The 17,145-nt window shown below is 35.1% G+C and overlaps 1 protein-coding gene across 1 annotated transcript in view; it reads left to right on the top strand.

Moving 5' to 3' along the window:
- Positions 1 to 17,145, top strand: part of RASA2 (RAS p21 protein activator 2) — a 123,567-nt gene that overhangs the window by 80,808 nt on the left and 25,614 nt on the right. The window contains 6 exon segments of the mRNA XM_036030739.1: positions 8,293 to 8,449; positions 8,846 to 8,994; positions 9,634 to 9,748; positions 10,506 to 10,580; positions 11,283 to 11,406; positions 13,907 to 14,013. Of these exon segments, the coding sequence (XP_035886632.1) occupies positions 8,293 to 8,449; positions 8,846 to 8,994; positions 9,634 to 9,748; positions 10,506 to 10,580; positions 11,283 to 11,406; positions 13,907 to 14,013 (727 nt within the window).

Raw genomic sequence — 17,145 nt, forward strand, 5'->3', positions numbered from 1 at the left:
TCAGGCCTACTTTGTAGAGCTCTGTTTCAGTTGCCTGGAAGAGGAGGTTGAAAGTAAGCGTTTAGGTGTTTCTCACCACGGGTACCAATCTCATTTGTCTTTAAATAAGAGCCTGCATTTCCTGACTGGCCATCAGACATTCTTCACTTTGAACTTCATTGTCCTCAAGCAGTTTATGGTTTATCCCTTGAAGACAGATTTTTAGACTCTCAAAATTTTTATTTTCTTTTTATCTCTTGCTAATGCAAATCTAAGATGTATTGGTCTTTATGGTTGCATTTTGTATGTTACATTTTCTAAAATGTATCCACAGAGGGGGAGGGATTAAACTTAGTCACTGTGAAAATTTGATGAACATTTGTCACCTTCCTTCCCCACCCAATATATCTTCTTTCACCTCCCATAAAGTGCCACATATTTTAAAATGAAAAATTTTTAACTCAGTTTGTTAAGTCTTCAAACTTATATGCCAGGCTACTCAGTACAAATAAAAAGTGAACAGATGTGCCTCCCAGAGCCCCTCAAAGCCAACTTGAAATGTGCCTATATAGCCTGTATTTTCAGTAAGACTGTCTCCAGACTGGCCGTCTAAATTTGTCAGAACTAATTTATCTAGCATGAAATAGGAACATCTGCTAATTTATTTATACTCCCATAGATGTAAGGGATATATAAAGAAATTAAAAATGCCTTTCCTTTTAAATCAAAATTATTAAACTCTTGGTGTCCTTTGTCAGTCGTAGAGCTGTAGCATCCCCTTGTGGGATTGATGGTAACTGCATGAGTACTCAGGAAAAGCTTTATTTACTTTCCAAGATTTCAGGCTTTTTTTTTTCTAATCTTGATATTAAGAAAGATGTAGAGTAATGATCAGTAATGTTTTAAAATCTCCAGGTTTGCTGTTTGCATAATTTCTACTACTTGTCTGTTAGTCCTTTTCTTGAAAACTGATTTTTGATGATTACAATTTAATTTTATTCTGAAATCAAACATGATTCAGTCATTTTCCCATTTCTTTCTTGGCTCTTCAATTCCTTAGGAATGATATATGTTCTTCATTCTGAACTTATATGAAATGTTAGGATTAGCTTGATAGTTTGATATTAGCTGCCTTAATTGAACCTATGTAGATAACAGAATTTTATTTGACTTCTTGAATAAGTAACATATGGTTTCACAGTTCAAAGGTAAAGTATGTCATCTGCCTTTGTCTCCCAGCTAATTCAGTTTCCTTCTTCTGAGGCAGCCACTGTTTTGAGTTTTGAAAATATTATATACTGGCAAATACATATGTATCCTTCTTTCCCCTTCTTTATACAATGGACATATACTATATCCTGCTCTGTACCTTGTTTTTTTTCACTTAGCAGTTTAGTAGAGCCTCAGTAAATATTTGTGTCTTTTTAATCATGGTTAAGGGTATGGACTCCAGAACCAAATGTCTTGGTCAAATCCATGCTGCCACCTGTGTGACCTTGGATTAGTTATTCCACCTGTTTGCTTTGTTTCTTTGGCTATAAAATAGGAGCAATACAAATAGTACCTGCCTCCCAAAGTTGTTAGAGGATGAAATGAGTTTGTATGAAGGATGCTGCAAGTACTGTGACCATGGGTATAACTCATGTTCTCATCATTGGAGTTATTGCTGCTGTCATCACCATTATTCCACATCAGTACATATAGAATTTCTGCATCCTTTTTTTGTTTTTGCTCCAGTATTCCATTGTTCAGAATGTCATAAATAAAAAGACTCTTAGATAATCTAGTTCAATCACATTTCACCAGTTACTTCAAAGTCAGAGAACTTAATGTGTGTAAAATCCTTTTGTAATCATGCAGATCAGTATAATAATTTTTCCCCAAAGGAATCAAACTGTAAAAGTGTACATTAAGAAAATAAATATAATTTTTTTTCATATTATAATTTTTAATTTTGAAAGTAACATTCAAATAGTAAATATTTGGGGCTTTTTGGCAACATAAAGTACTTATACATATTTTAAACTAAGTTAATATTTTATTTGAGATGAGTTTGTTCCCTACTTTGCCAGTTTAGCACCTAAGCTTAATTTATCTTTAGTAAAAATCCATTGATAATGGTTATTTTCATGGAACCAGAAATAATATTCAAGTATTAGTACAGTTGCCTTTGAACAGTTATTTTCCAGCTTATGTAGGATTATGAATAAATAACTGAAGTTTTTGCCTGCCTACCTCATTTTCAATTATTATATAGACCTTGTGGTTAAAATCTTCAAATGCTAATATTTAATCCTCTTAAGGAGCTGTCAAAACTGCCGACTCCTAAGAGCATAGGATTACTTTTATGCCTCTTTCTTTAACTGAATGAAAAATATATTTGTATAGTAAATACACTTTCAGTTAGTAATTTATCTTTATTTCCTGTTTCTTCTTCTTTCAAAACTGAAACACTTTATTCAAAACTGAAGAAAATATATTTGAGAATTTTTTTTTTTGCATCCCTGGACCTTAGGCATGCCAGATACCCTCTATTTAAACAAATCTTGAGGGTTTTTTTCAATTTAGCTCTGATTTATACAAGATTCCCTAGTTACAAGGGATCTTTCAGGTGATTCAAACTGAGCCTCTTGTGACGATGTTTTAAAAATAATAAGTCACATTTATATAGATAATATAAATAACTGCAGATAAGTGTAGTATTTATATTATAATTTAGTAGTAGTTATAATATAAATACATCTATCTGTAGTTAGATATAATATAAATAATTATATTTATCTGTTGTTATTTATATATTTAAGTGGTAACAGTTATATGTATATAACTTTTATATAATTAACATTTACATGGTGTTTACTGAGTACCAGGCACTATTCTGAGTGCTTTACTTATGTAACCTCTTTAGAGTTGTTGTAAGGATTAAGTCAGTTAGACACTATCATTACCTGTTATTTAACAGATTAAGAAAACAAATGCAGAAAGACTGAGCAGTTTGCTTAAGCTCACAACTGGAATTTGAACCAAACTCTCTGACTCCAAAGTCTATGCCCTTAACCCAGTGTACTATAGTACATTTGTACTTTGGCATACATATTTTTAATATGTTTAAAACTAAAAAATACTCTGTTTTAAGCTGTCAGTGAAGATTTGAGTGCCCTTTGCTTATAAAATATGATTTAAAAGAAAATTGAAATAGTCCTTACTCATTGAAAAAAAATGATATTTTTTTCAAGGAATGGATGGGACAATGACATATTTTTAAAAAAATTTGAGTAGACATAGATGAAATATTTTGTCCTTAGCGACTTTTTTATACTACCAAAGAAATCCAAGGAGGCAAGCTTAAAAAATATGTCAGGAGTGACCCTTCTGGAGTTCCTAAGCATCCTAAACCGTGTATGCAAAACACTACCCTAATCCTTCTGCACAGAACATACCATGTTAGTACTATAGGCCTGTTTTGCTGGTATTTTGTAGTTTTATGAGCATAACAGAGGAATAAGGTATAATTGCTTCTCCAGTAGTTTGGAGATAGGGAATTAAAGTTGCCCTCTGAGTAAGATCTCTATAGAAGAAACAAAAAAGAGTCTGAGATCTGACCCAAGTATGGGGACACTGTTTAAGATGGGTAGGTTCAGGCTCAGAGAGGCAGAACCAAGTTGTAACTGTAATACAAATAATTTTATTCTACCATATATGGAAAACACTAGTTAAAATAGGAAGGGAATGTTAGAATAAAGAAGGATCCCAAAGAGGCAGATATGGATAGGTACTGCCCATTCGACTATCGCAGAGAGAGGGGATTCCTGCTCTAGGGGCGTCACTATTTCCTTTGCAAAACCGTTGCCTTAGCTGAGAGATTCCTCCTGAAATCTTTGTATCGTATCTCTTTACTCACCACAGCACCTTCTGATAATTTGGCTTTTCAAATAGTTTAAAAATGTATAAATCATACAGACTTTTAAAATAGCATCAACAAGTGTTAAGAAGTGAAAGATAGAGATGAAACACCATGGGAAATGGTGATAATTGTTGAAGCTGGGTAATAAGTGCATGAGGTGGTGGTGAGAGTGTTCATTTTTAATATCACTCGTCTCCCTACTTTTGTGAAAGAACATTTCCATAATAAAATGTATTGCTCACAAAAAAGTGAAGGTATTTTTTCCACTTGACTATTGTATTTCTTTTCATAAATTTACTAATTGGCCCTCCACTTTAAATATCAGTCTCTGCTCAGTCATTGCAATTCAGGTTCACTTTTAGATGCTGGTAAAACTAGGTATCTGAATTTGCAAGGCTACAGAACATACACTGGATTGCGGGAATGCCCGAAGTAATGCTCTTTTCCAGAGGCTTGTTGATGAGTCAGCTACACTTCCCTTAGAGGTACTTCTGAGTTACCTTTGCTAACAGACCTATTTGCAATTATTTCCCTGGGAAATCTTTAAATCATTATTTCTCAAATCAGAGAGTAGAAGTTCTGAAGGTTGGTCTTCTGAGACAGAAATTCCCCTTTTGTAGGTAGTAATATAATTTCAGTATAATTTCTTCTCCCTATATTACCATCCCCTCATCTTTTAAATTTTGCTTGGTTGATTCTCTAGTTTTCTTTTGTCTTTAATCCTGTCTTTCTCAAAGCTAAAAATATTCTATCAAATGTTCCTCTCTTCTATTTTTAAACAAGTTAGTCTGTTGGTGAGACCATAAGTGATAAGTATCAGAAATAAATATTAAAATTACTGACTTTCCTTTATGAAAAGCATTCCAGCTAATAAATAATGAGGAAAGATAGAATTATGAAATTATCATTTTACAACCTGTGAAAATTAATGACGCTAGGCAGTGATCATCATGACACTGTCACAAAAAGAGAGACAGTGAGATATTAGTGCCCCTTAGTGGAACTACACAACACTGTCAATAAAATGTTCTTGGCAGAATATCAAATCTGAATCTAACCAAGACTCCATATCTAACTACTAATGTACAGAAATACAGAGGTGACAAAATAACATGTTAAATGATATCATGAAGACAAAAATAGAATTAATACAAACCCAAATGTAGAAAATTCTATTTAAGACAACTTCCTGATTTCTTAGGGGGTAGAAAGAATACATAGATTGAAACTACCTGGCCATAAGAAAGAAGAAAGTTTTATGCTTTGTGACAGTATGAATGGACCTGAAGAACATTATGCTAAGTGAAACTAGCCAATGAGAGAAAGAAAAATACCATATGATTTCACTCATGTGTGGGATCTAATGAACAAACTGAACTAAGAAGCAAAATAGAGACAGACTCATAGAAAGCAAGATGACAGCAAAGGAGATGGGGAGGGGAGGGGTTGGAGGGATTGAGCAAAAAAAGAAAAAGGACTCATGGATGTGGACAGTAGTGTGGTGATTTTGGGGAGGAGGGAGGTATAAGGGAACCAAATGATGATGGAAAAAATACAATAAAAACAAACAAACAATAAAAATAAAATAAGAAACTTAAGCTATCAACCAGTTATAGTCCATGGACCTTGATTTGAATAAACTGTAGAAATCTCTTTATGATAAGTTTGGGAGAATTTGAATACTGCCTGGCTAATAAGGGTTTTTAAGAGTTTTATATACGTAGGTGAAGTCATGAAACACCTGGAAATTGCTTTAAAATAATGCATTAATGGAATGAGAGGAGTGAGTGGAAGTGTGGCTGAGGCACGAATAGTTTTGAGATAATTATTGAAGTGAGGTGATGGATATATGGGTGTTCGATATACTATTCTCTTTGGTATGTATTTTTATTTATTTAAGTATATTTTATTGACTATGCCATTACAGTTGTCCCCTTCTTTTGTCACCCTTATCCCCCTCTGCCCTGTATCCCCTGTCCCTCCAGTATTTCCCCACCCCCGTAGTTCATGTCCATGGGTCATACATATAAGTTCTTCGGCTTCTTCATTTCCTATACTATTCTTAGCCTCCCCCTGTCTAATTTGTACCTACCATTTATGCTTCTCACACCCTGTACCTTTCCCCCATCCTGCCCTCCCCCCTCCACTGATAACTCTCCATGTGATCTCTATTTTTGTGAATATGTTCCTGTTCTAGTTCTTTGCTTAGTTATTATATTTTCCTTTTAAAATTCAGTTGTTGTTAGTTATGAGTTTGTTGTTATTTTACCGTTCATACTTTCTGATCTTCTTTTTCTTAGATAAGTTCCTTTAACATTTTGTGCAATAAGGACTTGGTGATGATGAGCTCTTTTAACTTATTTGCCCTTCCATTCTAAATGATAGCTTTCCTGGATAATCTAGGTTGTAGGTCCTTGGCTTTCATGATTTCAAATACTTCTTTCCAGCCCCTTCTTGCCTACAAGGTTTCTTTTGAGAAATTAGCTGACAGTCTGATGGGAACTCCTTTGTAGGTAACTGTCTCTTTTTCTCTTGCTGCTTTTAAGATTCTCTCCTTGTCTTTAATCTTGGGTAATGTAATTATGATGTGCCTTGTTTGGTGTGTTTCTTCTTGGATCCAACTTCTTTGGGACTCTCTGAGTGTCCTGGACTTACACATCTAGTTCTTTTGCCAGATTTTCTTTCCCGATGATTCAGATGTTGGAATGTTTAAAGTAGTCCTGGAGGTTCCTAAGCCTCTCCTTACTTTTTTGAATTCTTGTTTCTTCATTCTGTTCCAGTCGAATATTTATTTCTTCCTTCTTTTCCAAATCATTGATTTGAGTCCTGGTTTCCTTCCCTTCACTGTTGGTTCCCTGTATATTTTCCATTATTTCACTTTGTATAGCCTTTATGTCTTCCTTTATTTTGTGACCATACTCAACCATTTCTGTTAGCATCCTGATTACCAGTGTTTTTGAACTGTGCACCTGATAGGTTGGCTTTCTCTTTATTGCTTAGTTCTTTTTCTGGAATTTTGATCTGTTCTTTCATTTTTGGCCATATTTCTTTGTCTCAGTGCAACTGTTACATTGTAAGGGGCGGAGCCTTAGGTATTCATCAGGCCAGGGCAACCCACCTCGCTGCGTTGTGGCGCTGTATGTGGGAGAGGGGTCAGAGAGGGAACAATGTCTCTTGTTAGCTTGCTTGGCTCTTACCTCACTTTCCATCACTTTCCTCACTTCCCACAGTGGATTGTGCTGTTTCAGGTGCTGATTCCCAGGTGAGTGGGCTTGTGTGTGTTTTAGAATCCCATAGGTCTCTCCAACAGACCCTCCTGTGAGACTGGAAATTTCTTTTACCACTGCAACCTCCACAACTTTTATAGCCAGAGGTTTTGAGGCTTTATTTCCCTGTGCTGGAACCCTGGGTTGCACAGCCTTTCTCACTCCCCCATTGTTCCTCCCGGCTTCTCTGCATGAGACTATGAGACTGCTTGGTCCACCCACCACCACCTTCCGGCTCATCTTCTCCACCCCTCATCTTCTCCACCCCCCCCCCCCCCCCCGCTGCCCCTCTCTGCCCCTCCTACTGGTCTGGATGAATATTTCTTCTTTAACTCCTTGGTTGTCAAGCTTCCATGCAGTTTGATTTTCTGGCAGTTCTGGTTATTTTTTGTTTTTAAAGTTTTTGTTGTCCTTCTTTTGGTTGTACAAGGAAGTGGAGTAACAGTAACTACTCCTCTGCCTGGGCCAGAACCTACTTTTGTATGTGTTTTTAAATTTCCATGATAAAAAGTCTTGAGTAACTTAGATTTTGGGTTTTGGTTCTACAAATATCTCTTGATTTCTAAGCATTTCTCTTTCCTTGGATATTTAAAGATGTTTCTATTTTTACTTTTTTTTTTGCCTTTTACTTCTTTAGTTACACTGAATAATATAAAATCTATTTTTAAACCTTCAATCACTACTGTTTTAAAAGAGAAGTTCAAATTTTTACATACAGGATTTACTTTATAACAATATCATTTATGCTTCTTGTGTAGTGTGTCTTAATTATTTCATCTAAATGTATCCTAAATTTAGTTGGTAAAAAACTATTTTTGGTAATACTGGATTTTAAATGTTTTTTTGTTTTTTTTGTTTCTAAACCAGCAAGTTAATCAAACTCTTATTCAGCCCCTTTGAGATCTTAATTTTTATATTATCTATACTTTTTGTTTCCTGGATAAAAATATATTTATAGTTTTCTAGTTCAATATACAACCAGCATTAAACCTCTGAAGATTAATAGTCTACTACTCTTCAAATGTCCTAACCTTAAATATTAAGTTGACTTTTTGGTTTAGTTTTTATAGCTTAGCTGTTTATTTACCTCACTGGCTTGGACACTCATTACCATCACATGGAATTGACTGTATTTTACTTTAGGTACTTGCTACAACCAAGAGACAATGGAAACAAGTCATCTAAAACTGATGATCTGGGGTCTCTTCGATTAAATATATGTTATACAGAAGACTGTGTGCTTCCTTCAGAGTACTATGGTCCTTTGAAAACTTTGCTGCTAAAATCACCAGATGTTCAGGTACTTTAAAAATCTTAAGTATATGATTTAATATGAAAAGGCCAAAGTAATTTAGTAAATGATGAAGAAAAGATTTCAAAGTGTCAAGTTTATTACAACAATAAAAAATAATATATACAGGGATAGGCAAAAGTAGGTTTACAGTTGTGAGTGGGCTAGTTTATGTATTATTAATTTATGAATTATTGTAAACCTGCTGTATTAATTGCTATAAACCTACTTTTCCCTACCCCTGTATACACATACATATATTTAATTCATCTGAACTATAGTCTGTGATTCCAATATATGCTCTTAGTTAATGAATATATTTGAATTACTTTTACCAGATGGTGATTGCACATTTAGTTATGTTTCCTTGATTTTGTGCTTGTTTTCTATCTTTTTATTTTCCAGCCAATATCTGCCTCAGCTGCTTACATTTTGAGTGAAATATGTCGAGACAAAAATGACGCTGTTTTGCCCCTCGTACGAGTTCTGCTGCACCATGATAAACTTGTCCCTTTTGCCACTGCAGTGGCTGAATTAGACTTGAAGGATACACAGTAAGAGTTATATTAAATGTTGACTATGTATTGTTTGATTTGGACCTTAGTTTGTCAATTGTTTTTGTAACTTAGTTCTTTTGTATTGACCAGCTTTGCTATATCATAGTCTAAAAAGAACTGCTTAGCATATAATAAAGGCAGTCCTTTAAATTAGCAAACAGTATCCACCAACAGTAAAATTAACAATTAATGACAGATTTTCTTTCTACTTGGTGTCAAAATTTCCTGTTACTAGTCTTTGCTTCTTGTTTATAATGATTCACAAGTTACAAAGAAAATACCAAGTCAGAAGGTCCTTTTTTCTTGTCCATATGTATCACCCTTATGTGCACAGGTGAGACATTATTAAAAAAATTGGGTGGCTTCCTGTTCCTGTAATAGTCTTACGCTGTCATTTTATACACTCACACACATACACCCCACGTTTGTAGTTATAAATATGGTTTGTTTGGTCTTTTAATGTATTTTCAGTAAGTAGTTTTTATAAGTTTGAAAATCTGAATGGCAGCAAGCTTTTCAATGGATGGTAAAAATTACTAAAATTGCATATATGACCAAGTCACATATCTCATATTACTGATTTGACAACCTCTGTTTACTATACTTGTTTTCACCTTATTTTTACTTGTATTTCAGAGATGCAAACACAATTTTTAGAGGAAATTCCTTGGCTACCCGATGTCTGGATGAGATGATGAAAATAGTGGGAGGGCACTACCTGAAAGTAACATTAAAACCTATTCTGGATGAGGTATGGCATGAATACATGTACTCCGATAATAATAGTTTGTGAGGACTTACGTAGCATCTCTTTCATTTAGTGATCATATCCATTCATATATTATTGAAAGAATAAGACTGAACACTTTAGAAGTAAAATAAATTATTTATTCTTTCATCAATGGATATTTACTCAAAGGACACTTTGTGGTAGAACCTACATAATTATTATTGGATTTCTGTTTCAGCTAGAGTTTCAAATATAAGAGAATTTTTTAATACAGTCCTTTGTGAACCTCCCTTTTCTACTTGCATACACTTGAATAGTGAGTTTTTTTAGTTCCATACAACTGACTAGATTTGATAATTTGATAATGATAAGGTTTTAGTTGTGATAGATTTTTACAGATTTGGTTTTAGAAATTAAAAACCTCTCTGTTGTAATATGCAGAGAATTTTGAGGTGCATTTGTCAGTAACTGGCGTGCTTTCATTTTGCACAGCAGCATTGTCAAGGCTTTGTTTAGAAACATTTCATACAATTAAGAGTTGCTGTGCCTGATTGTCAGTACTTGGAATTATTCTCATTATGTGCGTCTCTAATAAGTAAATAAACTTGCTATAGCTGTCTTCCCAGATCTGCCTATTTATATTATCTCTGGATGGAGGTTTTAAACTTTGTTACGGTTTTAATTTTTATAATTAATTTGTGTTATCAGAAAAATAATGTTTTTATTTTGCCAAATATTTTTAAAAGGGCATTAAATGAAAAATTAATCTATTTTTCAGATATGTGAATCCTCAAAATCCTGTGAAATTGATCCTATTAAATTGAAAGAGGGAGATAATGTAGAAAATAATAAGGTATGTCCTTGTTATCTTTCTAACTGCATTAAAATTGGTCTTAAAACTCTACCTGTCTCCCACTTATGTTGTAGTAATGCTATGTGGAGAGAAGCAGTGCTTTTCATTCTTTACATAGTGGCCATACCATTAGCAGCATTACCTGCATCTAGCTTTTAGAATGTTGAAATCTCCTTGCCGGCTTTCACTTTATTTTTTGTTCTTGATCATCTTTTTGGCTCTAGTAACAGTAGTGGAGTAAGGCTTTATATCTAGTTGCAGCCCCATTCTGGTCAGCCCTTTAGATTCAAACTGATCAGGCTAAGTAGCACAGTGACTTGGTCAACCAGTACTTAAAGTTGCCTCTGGGAAAAGACAGTTGTGTTTGTCACAAGTTTTCATTTCAGTAGATAACAGTGCCACAATGTCTATGTGCCTGCTTATCTGAGTTGTTTTCCTAATTTACCTTGGGATTTTTTACTCTCTTTTGCTTCTCGTGCACTTTATTTCCTACTTCACCTCTTATATTTGCTATTCTAAATCTAATATATTAAATGAGGTCAAGGTGTAAAGTGTCCTTTAGCTGAGTGAATTTAGAGAAGGGAAGCAGAACTTTACAAAGTAGATATTAAATGCCTAATAGAGCTAATTTCCGTTGCTTTTCAGGCTATTCAGAGTGTGTACAAGTCAAAATCTTAATGTTTACCTTTTTAAATCCTGCAGGAAAATCTGCGCTACTATGTAGACAAATTATTCAATACAATTGTAAAATCAAGTATGAGCTGTCCCACTGTTATGTGTGATGTCTTTTATTCTCTGAGACAAATGGCTATTCAAAGATTTCCTAGTAAGTGCCTTATATTACTAAAACATGCCATTTCTTTTTCAATATTCTATTTTTTTGTAGATTTACTGTGTATTTGGTTTATGTGAAAAGTTTATGGCTTACAGGTACAGTCTTATTTAGTTTCTCAAAATAGTTGCTGCTTTTTAATAAAACATCTGATTTAATTTTCTTACAATCTCAAAACATTTCATTTTATTTTAATATAATGTCAGCTTTACACAAAGTGAATTAAGTCACCATTATTTTTCAAAAGGCAAAATTTAGAACTATAACATTATATAAACAAACATTTATACCAGGTGCTTAAGAGATTATTAAATAAAATAAACAGAAACAACTCTGTTATTTGTACCACCTCCCTTTTCTACTTGTATATTCAAATAGTGAGAATTTTTAGTTCCATGCAACTGACTAGATTTGATAGTTTGATAATGATAAGGTTTTAGTTGTGATAGATTTTTACAGATCTGGTTTTAGAAATTAAAAACCTCTCTGTTGTAATATGCAGAGAATTTTGAGGTGCATTTGTCACTAACTGGCGTGCTTTCATTTTGCACAGCAGTAGTGTCAAGGCTTTGTTTAGAAACATTTCATACAATTAAGAGTTGCTGTGCCTGATTGTCAGTACTTGGAATTATTCTCATTATGTGCGCCTCTAATTAAAGTAAATAAACTTGCTATAGCTGTCTTTCCAGATCTACCTGTAATAAGAGGAAGGGGGAGGAGATAAGGCAGCTACTTATCAGTCTTACCCAGCTATGTGAGACCTTGAGTTTATTTCTATAATATCTGAAGAGATTTTGCTATTTTATCATGTTCTTTTAAATGTGTGTATGTGCACACATATGTGTGCAGTTCTGACCATCTGCTAAATGTACCCATTGTTAACCTGAGTTGTCCAACCAGAATGTAGATTAATTCAGACCTAGATGTCTTTGCTAATTATAGTAAAGACATAAACAGTTAATTTCAAATAAGTATATTAAATGTAGTCTTCGCAACAAAAATAAGGGAAGCAGAGACATTAACATATGGAAAGACATATGCTGACTGAAATTACATTTTAGTGAGTTAGATCATAGCAACCACATCGAATGCTTAATGACTGAACAAACTCATGCTAGCCTGCATTATCTACTTCTCTCATCTATACAATACCACATGAGGCACGTCCTGCTACCCTTAGGCAGATAAAGAAACAGGTTTAGAAAAGTTTAACTGGCTTGCACAAGATCCATGACGTGGCCAGTGCACAAGCAGGGTCTCAACCTGGATCTGGCCCAGTCCAAAGCATGTTACTTTTACCCAGTGAGCTTGGCCTTAAGTATGCTTAATCTATTTAATTCTCATTTATGTAAATAACCTAAAACACATTTTATGATTTTTTATAAATGCTAATGTATCTCCTTGACTGAGTTTTTCTTGGCTTAAATATTAATGTGCCTACATATCCCTAATAGACTACAGTAGTGAGTTTTGTTGTCATAAAATATTTTTAAAATGTTTGTTCCCATCACTCTGGGAAGAAGATGGCTTGGGAAGAGGGCAGGCAATGAGTGGGAAGCAAGTATTACTAAAGAACTACAAATTAAATAACTTGTCAGTGACTAGCTGTTGAGTGACTTATAAGAGTTAAAACTCATACCAGATCTTGACATTTGTGCCCTCACCACCTGCTTCTCTACCATCTGGTTGGTGGGTTAAGTGTTTATTACAGTCTGAAAGGAAAACTGTAGGTTAATGATTGAAACCATAAGTGGTCTCCAATTCATTTGAATTTTTTAAAATATTTTATTTATTTATTTATTTATTTTTAGAGAGGGAGGGAGAGAGAGAGAGAGAGAGAGAGTCAATGTGCAGTTGCTGGGGGTCATGGCCTGCAACCCAGGCATGTACCCTGACTGGGAATCAAACCTGCGACACTTTGATTCACAGCCCATGCTCAATCCACTGAGCTATGCCAGCCAGGGCTTCATCTGAATTTTTATATGGAATACTGATAGCTTTTGAAAAGTAAAGGTTTCAGCCTAGATGTTTTTATTGCATAGTGTGTGCTGTTGTCAAGATTTTGGGGGGGAAATTAAGATAATTTCCTAAAATTGAAAACAATCTCTTATCCAAGTGTTAAAAGATTCTTTGTTACCACTAGGTAGTGCTAGACACTACTTCTATTTTTGTTGTTATAATTTCTGGAGTCTCCTTGCAGACTGAGGAAAGAAAGACAGGAAAGTATTTTTCCAGATTAAAATGTTTCTGAAAACCTAGCAGCTTTGCCTTTCATTTTTTAATTAGTTTTTTCAAATTTTTTTTAGTCATAGAATTTTTTCCTTTAATTTAGTCATAATCATCACTATCATTTCCATCAACTCAGTCTTTACTAGACAACTTTTATTGATCTCCTCTTCAGTTCACATGTTTTTTTCAATACTTTTTACTTTGTCATCTTTGTTTTATAATTCAGCGTGTTTGTGCATGACATTTCACCATTTTTTTTCTGCAGATGACCCTCATGTTCAGTATTCTGCGGTGAGCAGCTTTGTATTCCTTCGTTTCTTTGCTGTAGCCGTAGTATCACCTCATACTTTTCATTTGCGACCTCATCATCCAGTAAGTGTTGTTTTTCTCAAAGTTTTACTCCATTTTTATTTATTTTTAATAAAATAAAAAAAAGGTAAAAGAAGCCAGTTTTACTTGGCTATGTTTCCTTATGCTTAAACTCACTGGGTGTTTTTCTTGGCCATTTCAGTCTTTTAGAGAAGGCTAAAAATTTTATTTTTTGTTGTTGCTGTTAAAAGAGATTACACAGAGTGCTAAAACTGGTAATTGTTAAAGCTTGGTGATGGGTACAAAGAGGATTTATTTTATTTACCATATGCTCTTGTGTATGTTTGTAAATCTCCATAATACAAGGGTTTTTTAAAATTATTTATAGGTTTAGTTTAACTTTGAAGATATTTTTAAATTTTACAGAAATTTGAAGAGGCTTGTTTCTGCAGATGTAGAAACTTTTATTGAAACATAATTCATTTGCTATCTCCATATTTTTGCTTTTTGTTCACCTGAGATGATACTGTAACTATATGAAATTTAAAACTTTTTTAAAACATCCGTCCTTTTTGTTGTGAAGTCCTATTTAATTAAACAAGAGTATGCACCACATAGATTTACATTTCTTAACACTTCAAAACTCCTTGTTTTTCCTATTTATGTTTCCTTCTCATACAGTGTATTTCTGCTGATTCTTTAAACTTATATCCCAAATAGTTTATGATCTTACCTAATTGCTTTCATTGCTAATTTGTATAACAAATAATAGTAGTCAAGATTTATTTAGTGCTTGCCTTGTGCTAGCTTTGTTCTAAGCACTTTATCTTTAACTTAGTCTTCCCAGTAACCCTATGAGTAAATTGTATTATCATCCCCATTTTCAGATAAGAAAATGACAATTGAATAACTTCTCCAAGATCAAACAACTAATAAATTATTATTTGCTCTCACTCAGTTTGAACTAAATTAAAACAGAATTCTAATTCAGTCTTCCCAGTCTGTAAGCTTACCCCTTGTAGGCAGTCAGATGTTGGAGCATCTGTAATGAATCAAACACTGTGCTCAGCACTGTGGAGGCAATGATGAGAAAGACCTCCCTGCCCTTAGGAAACTCACTGACTAATACAGTGTATAGAGGACCTATGGGTTTTGCGGTTCAACTGGGCTCTGAAGGCCACTCCTTCTCTTGATATTGGCAACTCATTTAACTTTGAGAACTGAATGGGACCATGCTGTTGCAACAGCAACTTACCCTTTGTTGCCAGAGGACAAATGGTCTGTAAGTAGGTGCAGCTGAGAGTGGGCCAGTGTCCTTTTATTAGCATACTGTCCTTTCTGTGACTGTGAAGCTGCACTGAACTTGGGACAAGCAAAAGCTCAGTAGCAGCGTTCTGGACAAAAATAGAACTTCTATCTCTGAGCTTGTGGCCCTGCCTGTATTCAGATTTGGATTTGCGTATTACTATAATAGATTTTTCAATAAAGTCATTTTTAAGAATTTTTCATTCTGGACTTCTGGCCAAGATGGAGGCATAGGTAGACACACTGTGCCTCCTCGCACAACCAAAAGAAGGACAACAATAATTTAAAAACAAAAAACAACCAGAACTGACAGAAAATCGAACCATCGAACCGTATGGAAGTCCAACAACCAAGGAGTTAAAGAAGAAACATTCTTCCATACCAGTAAGAGAGACAGAGTTGGGCAGCTTGTGGCAAAGCAGTGGCTGGTGCACAAGGTGGTGGCTGGCAAACCCAGCGAGGTGGCGAACTGTGAAAAGGGGTGCAGGGGGCAGGTTGCAGCTGGCCAGCAAGGCGGAGGCTGGTGGACCAGGAGGTCCCACATTCGCATGCCGATAAACCAGGCAAAATTGGGGAGCAGGACGGACCGCACAACCCACGGTCCCAGTGTAGGGAAATACAGCTTCAAACCACTGATTGAAAACACCTGTGGGGGATGAGGCATCAGCAGGAGAAACTCCCAGCCTCACAGGAGAGTTCATTGGAGAGACCCACAGGGTCCTAGAACATACACAAACCCACCCACCCAGATATCAGCACCAGAAGGGACCAATTTGCTTGTGGGAAGCAGGGGAAGTGACTAAAATCTGTCAGAGTGGAGCAGGCGCCATTGTTCCCTCTCAGACCCCTTCCCCACGTACAGCGTCATAGCCCAGCAATGTGGGTTGCCCCACCGTAGTGAATACCTAAGGCTCCACCCCTCACTACATAACAGATGTGTCAATACAAAAAAAAAAAAATGGCCCAAACGAAAGAACAGATCAAAGCTCCAGAAATAACACAACTAAGTGACGAGGAGATCGCCAACCTATCAGATGCACAGTTCAAAACACTGGTGATCAGGATGCTCACAGAATTGGTTGAATTGGGTCGAAAATTAGATGAAAAACTGAAGGCTACAATAAGTGAAATAAATGAAAATGTACAGGGAATCAATAGTTATGGGAAGGAAACTGGGACTCACATCAACAGTTCAGACCAGAAGGAAGAAAGAAACATCCAATCAGACAAGAATGAAGAAACAAGAATTCCAAAAAATGAGGAGAGGCTTAGGAACTTCCAGGACACCTTTAAATGTTCCAACATCAGAATTATAAGGGTACCAGAAGGAGAAGCAGAAGAGCAACAAATGGAAAAGTTATTTGAACAAATAATGAAGGAGAACTCCCCCAATCTGGCAAAGGAAATAGACTTCCAGGAAGTCCAGGAAGCTCAAAGAGTCCCAAAAAAGTTGGACCCAAGGAGGAACACACCAAGGCACATCATAATTACATTAGCCAAGATTAAAGATAAGGAGAGAATCCTACAAGCAGCAAGAGAAAAGGAGACAGTTGTCTACAAAGGAGTTCCAATCAGACTGTCAGCTGATTTCTCAAAAGAGACCTTATAGTCAAGAAGGAGCTGGAAAGAAGTATTCCAAGTCATGAAAGGCAAGGACCTACATTCAAGATTACTCTATCCAGCAAAGCTTTCATTTAGAATGGAAGGGCAGATAAAGTGCTTCCCAGATAAGGTAAAGTTAAAGGAATTCATCATCACCAAGCCCTTATTATATGAAATGTTAAAAGAATTTATCTAAGAAAAAGAAGATTAAAAATATGTACAGTAAAATGACAGCAAACTCATAATTATTTACAACCATACCTAAAACAAAAACAAAAATAAACTAAG

Source organism: Phyllostomus discolor, chromosome 7 (genome assembly GCF_004126475.2).
Source record: "Phyllostomus discolor isolate MPI-MPIP mPhyDis1 chromosome 7, mPhyDis1.pri.v3, whole genome shotgun sequence".
Lineage (NCBI taxonomy): Eukaryota > Metazoa > Chordata > Mammalia > Chiroptera > Phyllostomidae > Phyllostomus > Phyllostomus discolor.